Here is a 12,066-nt window from a genome sequence, read left to right on the forward strand (position 1 = left end):
TTGGAAAGTTAAGTATTTGCCATTGTCTTGAATAGGTTACACTTAACAGTGAATGTAATGCATAATAACTGAAGCGAGTATTTGGAAGTAATTGGACTAGGATTGAACAGGTGTCAATCATGGTGCAGGCTGTTCACGAAAGGGACATAAATCGTAACTTTTCATTTAACTTTCATTATTTTTCTTCAACAATATACAAATTATTTCCCTTTTCTCCCTGAATTTGAGAAATACAAAACCCAAACAACGCATTGTGTAACATATAATTTTTATTGTTGACAAACGAATGTTTGTCAATGGACTAACATAGCTTATGAACAATAACATTTGACATAAGAGACATGCAGGCTACGTTGACAAGCTGAACACAAGGCATTTCGAAAGATTTGGGACTAATACTGCACTTAATAAACAGAGCAAAAATGATGAATCCTTGTGTTTGTCAATGCCATTTGTATGTATTTATGTATGTACGTATGTATATATGTAGGTAGGTAGGTAGGTAGGTAGGTAGGTGGATAGGTAGGTAGGTAGGTAGGTAGGTAGGTAGTTAGGTAGGTAGGTAGTCATTATAATTATACTACACATCTGCATAAAAGCGATTTTCCATTGAATTTTTACTTTTATGTTATCAATCACGAGTCATTCATTGTTCTTAAAATTTGTGTATGAAAGATATTAGCCATGGTTTGTGCAGAGTTTATCATATGAATAATGATAGCAGTAAATCAGGTGAACCGCCAAACTCTGACACTCTTCACTTGCATGGCGGCGTCCTCTCCGTTATTGGTGTCTGGGTTCCAGGTCGGGTACCAATTGTCCTTGTCTTCCCAGAAGTCTTTGGGCGCTGTCGGTGAATCATTCGACCACGGTTTTGGAGCACCTTCGTTGATGAAACCATCCTAAAAGTAACCGTTTGTGCCGCCGACAGCAACGTTGAAGATCAGGTAGAACTGTGTACGAAAATAAAAGAGTTGAAAGCGACATGTTGCGCGACGTAGGTCCGCTGTGATTTGCTCCGACGAATAATAAAACGTATTCTGATTGAAATCAATTTGTCTTCGTATTGAATTATTTACAGAAAACAAAAATTTATCCTTAAATCGGGGCAAAGTTAACAAAACTATAAACAATACATCCTGTCACAAGAAGAGTAGTAAGTTATTTAGTGGAATGGATAGAAATTACACAAGGCGCTTTTTTTTTTCAAAACCACACCTTGTAAAAAATACTTACCTTCAAAAATAGTAATTCTTCCAAGTTCTACGCCTAAAACACAGTGACCGCCCCTCGCGTGTCACAGTCCATGTAAATGATATTTTAATAGTATTTTTGTCCTTTGACCTTTTTGGAATATTAATTTCGAAATTTTACATACTACGTCTTGTAAGCAAGGTTCGATTAATACCATGAAACAAGATCGTGTTTTAAATCATTCCATTTGCTATTTTGAGTGCAAAGGATAATAGCTGTGTTACGAGCACTATGACTGTTTGTCAAGAACATATTTTGGGGTGAAATTCTAAAATCAAATTTCCTGTATACGTATGCACTTTCAACCATCCTATTCTAGTCATGAACGTTTATATCAATAATTTTATAAAAAATATATCAAGCCACTAATAAAGTTAGTTTTCAAAAGAAAAAATGTTAATAGTTTGCCAAAATGCATAGTGATTTTTTGGTGAATTCCAAAACCACAGTTCATGTGTATATCCTTGTGAAAAACTGGCGACCCTCTCAAAATGGATTAGCAAAATTTCGTGACATTTCAAGGGTGCTTACGCGAAAAATGGCTTCCTATCCTCAAACACCTCCCCCGTGACTTCTTTCAGTCCCTTGTTTGTTTTTAGAGCAATCAAAGAAATACCCTCAGGAAACACTGTTTACAAGCAATAAGAATATCTAAAATGCGTATATCCTTTCCTCTTAACTTTAACAAAAATAGATAAAGTGATTTTTAGTGACTATCAAATGAACCAAATAGTTTGCGAGCATAGTCACATGTGTACAGCACGTCGACAGATGTCACCCTATTTTAGTGCATGGCAATTACGTTTTATACACACTTTGCCTATTCCAGGAGCATGTCCCGGCAAACTAATATAAAGGTCTGAGATTTAGAGGGCTCACAGTGACTCACATTGACGTCAATCATCGGCAGATTGTCCGAAAATTGACCCATAACATTGAACGAATTGATGACCAAAAACCAACCTATATGGGCAATCGGCCCGCGATTTATTTTTCCAATTCACGAAGCTTCTATAGTTTCGCTGGAGCTGAGTGGACAGAAGTACATTGTACAATGATCTGCCTCACTATCTCTGATGGCTATCTAAATTAGGCAAAACAACCATTCACAATAGTCATAATTACGCTTGACCTGGTAAACGTTTCGGCCGATTAGCAACGACCTTTCATCGACTCTTTTACGTCTACATGGGGCCGATAAGCAACGACCTTTCATCGACTATTTTACGTCTACATGGGCCCGATTAGAAACGACCTTTCATCGACTCTTTAACGTCTACAGATGATAGCTCTCCCGATGGCTCATGTACATGGAAGTATCTCAACACTAGTTTCGGTTACCCAGACTGCAGAAAATAACAATGGTGCAAAGTTGAAATTTTCCCAAGTAAATGAATGGCATCATTTACCGCGCAAAAAGGGCATGTAGTTTTCACATAAGTATCTTGGCTTCGTATTCCACTCTGACTGTAAACGTCTCCATTTGAGTTGAGTGTACATAGAACTCTCTACTTTTCACATCTTTGTACCCATGTAAAAGAAAAGGGCAGTCTAAGTAAAACCTTAGTACAGCAGTCATCAGGTCATAGCGAGACATGATTGAGAGGCAACTGAACCGTAACAATTTTCACTTTGGCAAAGTTTCCTATCTTTCCCTTTGGAACCAATCCTTCCAATCCCCTCACCACCCCCTTGCCATTTTTGAAACTATCATCAGTATAATTTTACCTACTGTTTGCTTTGCAACATCGCCCATTGTTAAAACAGTCAGTGGCTGAATGACTAATGTTTACTTGTAGTATTCAGTCCAGCTCTTCATTTTTGACTCAGCCACCGTTTCAGTTAATTTCTTTCACATGTTTGTACAAAAGTTGTTTATATCTAAATTATGCGACAACAGATCAAAAACGTGATATTGTTTGAAGTACAGAATGGTTTGCATAACGATGCTATCATTATTGTCTATTGACCTCATTTGATATCAGGGGAATGTGACATTGAGAATGTTTGCGTAACAGGGACCATCGCAGACATGATGAAACGAGTATTTTGTGAAGGTTGGCTTCGGGGATAGAGGAATTTTGTGTATCTTTTATGGAAAGTGAAAAAAATAGTCATAGTATTCAAAATACATATTTGTGACAGGGTGATCCCAATCAAACGTGTTCTGTAAGTTTGAAGTACTTATAACAGATCTTCCTTTTACTAATCTAAATAAAGAACAGTATATACAGCTTTTCCATTGATACTGAAGATTATGACATTTTACCATCACTTTGAGATGCATCCGTTAAGCATACGTTGGTTTAGCATATAATAGGGGATCGTCATAAAACATCTCCGTATTTAAGACAAATGCTCTAAACTTTAACCAAACCAGTAGAATCACTGCATTGCTTATACAATTACCTCTTTGTCGAATGGTGCCATTTTGTTTGGACTATTGACCCAAGGATTATCACAGTCAGGAATAGATTCATGCCAACCGCCAAATTTGTAAAAACCGTCGTCTCCCGGATCGGCAACTAGAACTAGTTCATCGTCGACGAAAAATCTGTGGTATTAAAACAAGAAGCAAGTAAATGCGTCAGAATGCTTTAAAAACTCTACAGTTTGTGGAGGGGTCACAATCAGAAAAATTGTAACAATCAGCTCGGTCTTTGGTGCACCCTCTATAATGATTGAGATTTTGACTGCAATATTATCACTAGGTGACTAGATGCAGTACGCTGTGTGTTCAAATCCGATCGAGAAATTACTGGACATTCGATCATTACAGTCACAGACGTGTCATGCAATCATATAATTGGCTTCAAACCGGGCATTATACTGTATGAAATGTTGCACAGTGTTGTAGATGCTTCAGTTTTGAAACTTGTTTTACCCTTTGTGACAGCTGCATCTCTTTGATGAAGATTTTAAGGCAGTTTGTTTACTTACTGAATGTTATCTTCTGTCCATTCTATACCATATTTATGGAAATCGGATCCAAAGGTACCACTTGTCAAAGTTCTGGGAAAGTGAACAAAATGCTAGTTTGGTTCCGACTTTCATTCTTCCAACTAGAATCAAATGACTTATTATACATCAAAGGAATTTGGATGTGGTATCTGGCGATTCGTGTTGCACAGTTAGTAACGACTAGACTATCACACTTTCTAAGGGGAGGATTCGAAGATTTCGCAAGAAAAGACATTGAAAGGGTACTACAGAAAACCTGAAGTAAAGTTTACAGAGATCCAGTGGCAATTCAGGGTGGCAAAAGCAGTGAGATCTTGCAACAAATTCAACCTTCAAACCCCATACCCTTCAACGTGATGTACAACGCCATGGTGTCATCATTTCTGCCATTAGAAAGGGAGGAAATGTTGTACAATTCCGGAGGATCGAAACACACATCTCATCTACTTTTCGTAATTTCGTTTTGAATCGGTAACGATGTTTTCAAGAAGTATTTCTAAGATGACATCAGCCGAGGAAGCAAAAATTCTGTTCCTCTGGGGAAAAAATGGATATGAAATGTGATATTCCACAATGGAAGATGAAATAGCAGGTTCTTTTGTGTATCTTTGTTCTTACGTTTTATTTTTACTTTGCTTTGCAGATGAAGAACAACTATGAATTTCGAATATTTCTATCATCTTCGGATACCTAAGGTTTTACAATTCCAAGTTTTAGCATCCAAAGTACTTCTTACTTGTCTCCATGTGTTTTCTCGTATCCATTGTAAGGATAATAAGGTCCCCAGTGCATGGTGGCGCCCATGTTATCGATACCAACGGAATGACCCTCTGGCGCTCTTAGGTTTCTGTTTCCTGTTCGTAAATATAAGAATAAGCCTTAAGGTGGCGCTGCACATTACATAGCGTATTTTGCTCAAATCGCTTTTTTGTTAAGATTCGTTAAATTTTCATTTATTTGTTAACTAAAGATTAAAATTTTGGATAGGTTCACCTATTAGCAAATGAAGCAGTCGTAAGTTGGGCAAGAAAGAAGTGTAAACTTATGCAAATGTATACAAATCACATAATTTCCTTGCTTCTGTTTTCTCCTGTTTTCAACATTTCAAATAGAATTAAGTCCACTTTGTGTTGGTCAAATTTTGTGAAATTTTCTCAATCTGAGCTCAATAACAAAATTCAAAGATTGTTGGGCAATAAAATTCTTATATTTTAAATATGAGGCATTACAATTTTGCTTATCATGATTATAATCATTCTGTTGGGTGCCTCTTTTAATCCCGTCCATTTATGAATGAGAAGAGACAATGCAAAACAAAACTGTCGTTTTTTTCTACATATACTCTGATAAAGCAGCATCAAGTTTTTCCCTTAAATAAAAATTTATCATTATTACCAAGCTTTAAGTCCCCCAGGGCCCGAAACATGGACCCCTTCATCCTTCGAGTAAAACATTACTCCCATATTTAACTTTAGATTCTCTGCTTCTTGGAGATATGTAGTTTTAGTCGGTTTTCATGTAATCTTTCATGAGAAATATGTGCGTTGCATTGATGAAGTGCAACACCACCTAAAATCTCCAACTGTCTTTCACATAAAAGCGTGTTTAGTTAAAAGACAATGTTGACAGCTGAGGATCATTGAATGTAGTCAACGTCAAAGAAAATATCAATTAGGAGTACGCAAGTAACTCACCTCTGCATTCGACAATGTCAATTTCACCCGAAGCAGGCCAATCACCATATTCGTTGTATTTTGGCATCATCCAAATAGCTTTACGGAGTTGAGAAATGGGGACAGTATATTAATACAAATTAAAACACACAAAGACATTATATATATATATATATATATATATATATATATATATATATATATATATATATATATATATATATATATATATATATGTACGTATGTACCTTCATACATACCTACCTACCTACCTACATACATACATACATACATACATACATACATACATACATACATACATACGTACATGTTATGTATGTATGTATGTATGTATGTATGTATTGTATGTATGTATGTATGTATGTATCTATGTATGCATGTACGTATGTATGTATGTATTACGTACGTATGCATGTATCTATGTATCTATGTACATGTGTATATCAGTCTGAATATTGCGTAATATATAATCGAAGTAATATATTGTTATCTTGTACTTGAAGTGATTTATGTTATTTATAACGCTGTGCTTTTAGCGTCGAGCACTGTAGTGCGGGAATCAGTATACTATGGTACATTGGCCTATATACATATGTATGTTACGATGTAACTTTAATTTGATGTTTATATTGAAGCATTTAGGGATATCCAATGAAATGATAAACTTATGCACATGTTTTTGTCGTTTACAGTGAGATCGTTATGCGTATTTGAAAAATGTTTATCGTCTTAAAGCGATCATCTAGACAAATGAAATTGGCAATGTGATGAATCAGGGATATATTTAGGATTATCGAGAGTAAATTGTTTATGAAGTTCAATGTAAAGTGTTCTATTGTCATATCATTCCAAAGTGTAGAAACGCCATACCAGGCCATAACCAATCTCCAGTGGGCATCTTGGCTTCGATTTCCACTTTTCCATAGGTGAAACTCAAGGAATTGACCATTCTCAATTTGGCTGACTGAATAGGGTTGACAATATTGTTGCCGTCTCCCGAACGAGAGCAGCCGCCCCACGCATTTCCAGTGCACTGATTTGCCGGGTAGGCACCTGGGTGAATAGATTGAAATAATGTGATGATGGAATGTTTTCACGGGGACTGTATATCTTCATGCGAATATACCTATCGAGCTATCCCTAGGTTCCCCAACATGCAAGATGGTGCTGTCACATTATTTTCCCGCCTAAAATGGTGACAGTCACCTCTCTTCGAGGGTGAAAGGAAGATTGTTCGAATGGTACGAATGAGTTAGTTTTATCCTCAGTGAATTTGTGCTGATACAGGTCATGTTTCTCCAAGTAAGTTTAACGTTTGGCGCTATTCCTTCAGTTTTCAGAGTCTTAAGAATTTATTATAATTTATACTTACATGCAATCCAAAACTTATATAAACGTTATCGGTGACTACATTATAGCATACTATCTTCTGATATAGCAACAAAACAATCATCTATAGTGGTTTAAAAGGATCTGTGACAGAATGTGAAGAACATCCCTACATGTTTTAAATTGAACACCACAAGGAATTTCCTAACCACACACACTATCAGTGCTGACAGCGGTACATTTAAAGGTATCCTTTGGCATTGAGTTGAACATGATAAACTACTACCCGATGCTTCAACTTTAGGCATGTTGAAGTTAACTGCATTTAATGCACTTACCCCACAGATCTAGTGTACCATTGTAAAGATCACTTTCAACATTCCAGAATTTATCCAAAGTTAAAGTCTGGAGGAAAAGCACATAGCAATGAAACAATGAAAAATAATATTCAAAATATAACTATAATAATAATTAAGTAAACCAACGAACGGATCGAAAAATGTAAAAAATATTTAAAGCGCACTGTCAAGACTAATAACCATCCTGTGAACATGGTTGATAACTTAAAATGCATAATGTTGATAACAAACTTGTCAACCTAAAGAAAACCACTTAATATGTCCTAAATAAAACCAAACAATCAGCTTTACAATTTCAAATTCAATTCTAACTTGTCTATTCCCGGCGCTTTAGAATCAACTCGACAATCACATTATAGCTTTCTTACCGGTTTAATGTACAATATATTGTCCCGTACATAGCTATTTGAGCGATTGTTAATGTAATACTGGAATTCTGCATTCTGCAAGTAGACCAAGCAAAATATGTACTTTAGTTATAATGATATCACTATGATTATGAACTATGTGACTATCATGTAATTTCTCAGTGAACCTCAAAAGGACGTACTTTCACGCTTTCCTCGACCGTGTGCTCTGATTTATAATAGCCCCTTCAATGTGTTGATTTGTTTCGCTATGTATGTATGTATGTATGTATGTATGTATGTATGTATGTATGTATGTATGTATGTATGTATGTATGTATGTATGTATGTATGTATGTATGTATGTATGTATGTATGTATGTATGTATGTATGTATGTATGTATGTATGTATGTATCTAGTATGTATGTATCTATGTATGTATGTATGTATGTATGTATGTATGTATGTATCTATGTATGTATGTATGTATCTATGTATGTATCTATGTATGTATGTATGTATGTATGTATGTATGTATGTATGTATGTATGTATGTATGTATGTATGTATGCATCTATGTATACATGTAGGTATCTATGTATGTATCTATGTATGTATCTAGAGGCGATTATATATGTGCCTTTTTGTGTGTCACGTATTTTAATAAACGTGAATGGATATGTGGCCTCAGAGATTCTGAAAGCATTACATTTATCCGTCGATTACAGCTGCTAAGATTAACAGCTGTTCTAAGATTAACCAAGGCAGGATATAAAACTGCTTGTACACTTATAGCATTCACATGCATGTTCAGAATTCACATAATGTAGTGATTGTTTCTTGTAAATCAATAGCATTAGAAACTTGCAATGTTTAGTTCTTGAATTTATCACGGCAAACTGTATCAATTATGTAATACTTACGCCTCCTCCCCATGCAGTGATTTCATGTTGCCAGACATCAAAGCGGAAGGTATCGAACGTGTCTTCAAATATCAAGCAACCATTGGTACAATCATCTGTATAGGTAGACAGTGAAGTAAAGGGCACGTAATTCAAAGCTATTTTCTCATTAATATGATCAACCGTCTCCGCTTCAAATGAAGGCATATTCATTTGAAAACCTAAGGTAATATCATATGCGTGAGTGTAACCTAATCGAAAAGAAGAACCTAATGCAATATATGAATGAATACATGTCAGTTTAGGAATAAATGAAAACTGTTTAGTGACAGATGTAACAAACTCAAAGTCGTTAATCAACTGTATTTACTTTCAGTGGTCCTAGAATTCCAGTTCAACTGAAAGTATTTAGTTTAAAGAAAAGAAGCTATTACCGTTGACATGTTTGAGGACATGTCAAGTGCAGCCGAGAGATTTGTCTGCCCTGATACTCAGAATTTGCAGTGAAAGTTTCATTAGTGCTTGCATTATGCAAATATTTCAGTCCTCAACCAACCGGCTTGCCCCCCCCCCCCAAGAAAATCGAAATGCAACAAATATCGTAATATTTTTTGCCACCTCCACGTGCGGCCATTTATCATGTAATTCTATAGCCTGTGCCATCATCTCAAGCCGCGATACTTTTATTGAAGCATGTATGTGCTTCTAGAGAACGTCCCATATCACGACAACAAAACCTTCCATTTATACAATGTCATATGTCTATTTTTCCTCGAGATACGACTGTTCATTTCTATTTCATTTCCTCACAACAAAAATGTTGTCCACTCCACTACAAGCGACACAGGGCTCACCATATATTTTAATTGCCTGTCAATTTGCACTTCCTCCGTGGAACTGCTGGTCAACATTTCAGGATTGGTTTTTAAATTTGTGGTGTCACATGACATGAATTTCTGTTAATGCAATACTGCCGCTATGATAAACTCAAAGCTAATATATAACTTGCTACATACTATGCTCTCAGCATATTATAATAACAGAATAATGACAAAACAACGACCTAATAACCTAATAATGGCATAGCGACATGTAAATATGATATAAACATGCCATGAGCATTTAAACTCTCTGTACAAACAAAAGTATGTAAACGCATTCTGGAAGTCTGATAAAGTCTACTCCATGCAATTTCGGCCTAATTATAGATAGCCATTGAATATGTAAATAAGCTCATTATGATATGAAAATATAGCTGTTGTAGCTCAGAAGTCCTATCAAATTCAGTAAATTCACTTACGATTCATAGCCTGATTACAGAATTTCATTAAGTATGCAAGTAAGCTGGTAATCAGTACCTCACGGTCACCAAACTTTTCAAATATAACCAGTGTACCCAAGAAATTCAATGAAATGCATTACAGTTAGTTTTGATACATGGCCTTATAACAGAATTTAATTAAATATGCCAATGAGGTACGAATTAGAATGTCATACTCATCAATTTTTGACTACAACTAACACTACTTATTATCATTCAATAGAAGAGGTGCAGTGAAAAAGTCAATGGGGTGATTTTGATATATAACTTGATTACAGAAAGAAATTACATATGCAAATGAGCCAGTAAAAAGAATATCCTGCTCATAAAATTTACAACATAAATAGACCTAAGTAAGATCAATATATAGCAGTAGTCCATTATTGTACTCAGTATTGATAGAGTGCCTAATTACAGAAATTCATCAGATATGCAAATGAGCCTAAAATCTGTAAGCCACGCTCATCAAACTTGTTGTACAGATACACAGTTTGAGTACCTGCGTACCTGCAAATTTTGTGGAATTATTTAGATACAGCCTAATGAATAATTCATTAATTATGCAAATACAGTTGACTATGCAGAACACGTCAACCAAATTCTAAGTTCTTTGCTAACATTGTTGTACACATGGACAGTTTGATTTACGACAAAACTGACCCTAGAAAGAGAACATGGTGATAAATGTCTGTTTTTCTACGTATTGTTTCTTATCTTAAAGTGATAATTTTACCTGCCTGATCAACGTCCATATTTATGCAGTCCATTGTCTCAGAGGTGCTTTTGTATATTTCTCTACGACATACCCTTTGTTCTGAAATAAATATTGTGTTCGGCAAAATCTGCGCACAACCCAGTATTCTAATTATTTTATTAGTTTGGGAACACAACTGATTTTTCTGATTTTTCAGGATGACAGCATTAACGTTGTCCTCCGTTGAACCTTAGCACTTGAGAATGCCTTGTTCTTCTTCGGAACCATTGGCAAATTCCATCGAAAGGTCGACCTGTGCGTGCAGTAAGAGTGACTTTAAAATCGTCAAATCAGCTTGAAAGCAAACCTTGTTTACCCGAAGTGATTTGACAGTGTCGCAAACATGTGTAAATCATAACAATATTTAAAAACCAGAAGTGGGCAAAATCATACCTTCGGCAGTATCATTGCTGTCTATTGTTGAATAGAGAACGATTCCTGTGATCGCCAGGGCTGCGACGGCGATGATCGCGATCACTAAGATTATGAGGACCGTTTTCGAATAGCCGCTGGAAGTTGTAGACTTGTCTTCATTCATGACATACTTGTTTCCCGTCTTGGCCCCGGCGCCAGAGCTCACGAACGTTGGGTTGTCGTAAGTGCTTTCTGCCATCGTGGTCACTGCGCTCTCATCGCTTCGGCTCTTCTTGTCTGACCGTCCAGACGCCGACAGTAAACTTCTTATCTTGGTGTCGAGTGATAAATCTGCATATTTCACCATTTATAGGGCCTCATTGGACCATTGCCATCAGTACATTACAACCAGCGTACTCGCCCATGTCGCCATGTACGTCGAGTAGACGACCTTTTATCTATCATTTTCTCCCGGATAGTCGATGAATATTCAGTGTGTTGTGCCAGTCGAACATCGTACGGTATCCCTTCTCCCACTCTCCCCCTCTTTCCCTCCCAGTCTCTATCTTCTGCAAGTCCGTGTCACTCTGTCTGTCTGTCTGTCTGACACACATATAATAACGTATAAGTTGGAATACCTATGATTAATCCATTACAATTTATGAAATTTCAGCAGTTCAGTCCCTTGTGTAGAAGTTTTGAGCGACAATAGAGATAGATTATCTAGTGCCTTCGTTCAGAGGTTGCCATAAAGCATTATGGTGATAACCGGGAGGCACATTGTATACA

General features: G+C 36.3%; 1 protein-coding gene across 1 annotated transcript; it reads right to left on the minus strand.

Annotated features, from left to right (window-relative positions):
* Positions 1-251: 251 nt before the first annotated feature.
* Positions 252-11,659, minus strand: LOC139134683 (beta-1,3-glucan-binding protein-like). Its single transcript, XM_070701650.1, has 10 exons — positions 11,317-11,659; positions 8,870-8,964; positions 7,966-8,040; positions 7,577-7,643; positions 6,780-6,962; positions 5,910-5,987; positions 4,952-5,069; positions 4,195-4,266; positions 3,664-3,808; positions 252-953 (listed from the first exon to the last, which is right to left on the minus strand). Exons 1-10 carry the CDS (start codon positions 11,642-11,644, stop codon positions 903-905), a joined length of 1,212 nt encoding a protein of 403 aa, XP_070557751.1. The 5' UTR covers positions 11,645-11,659; the 3' UTR covers positions 252-902.
* Between the last annotated feature and the right edge of the window lie 407 nt (positions 11,660-12,066).

The sequence above is a fragment of the Ptychodera flava genome, chromosome 6, assembly GCF_041260155.1.
Source record: "Ptychodera flava strain L36383 chromosome 6, AS_Pfla_20210202, whole genome shotgun sequence".
NCBI lineage: Eukaryota > Metazoa > Hemichordata > Enteropneusta > Ptychoderidae > Ptychodera > Ptychodera flava.

What these genes read in the sequence shown, in the direction of transcription:
- LOC139134683 (XM_070701650.1), bottom strand. Translation starts at nt 11,644, where the DNA reads ATGGTGAAATATGCAGATTTATCACTCGACACCAAGATAAGAAGTTTA. An exon ending in TCACTGCATGGGGAGGAGGC is followed by an intron (nt 8,041 to 8,869) that starts GTAAGTATTACA and finishes GTCTACTTGCAG; the next exon opens with AATGCAGAATTCCAGTATTA. An exon ending in TGACATTGTCGAATGCAGAG is followed by an intron (nt 5,070 to 5,909) that starts GTGAGTTACTTG and finishes ATTTACGAACAG; the next exon opens with GAAACAGAAACCTAAGAGCG.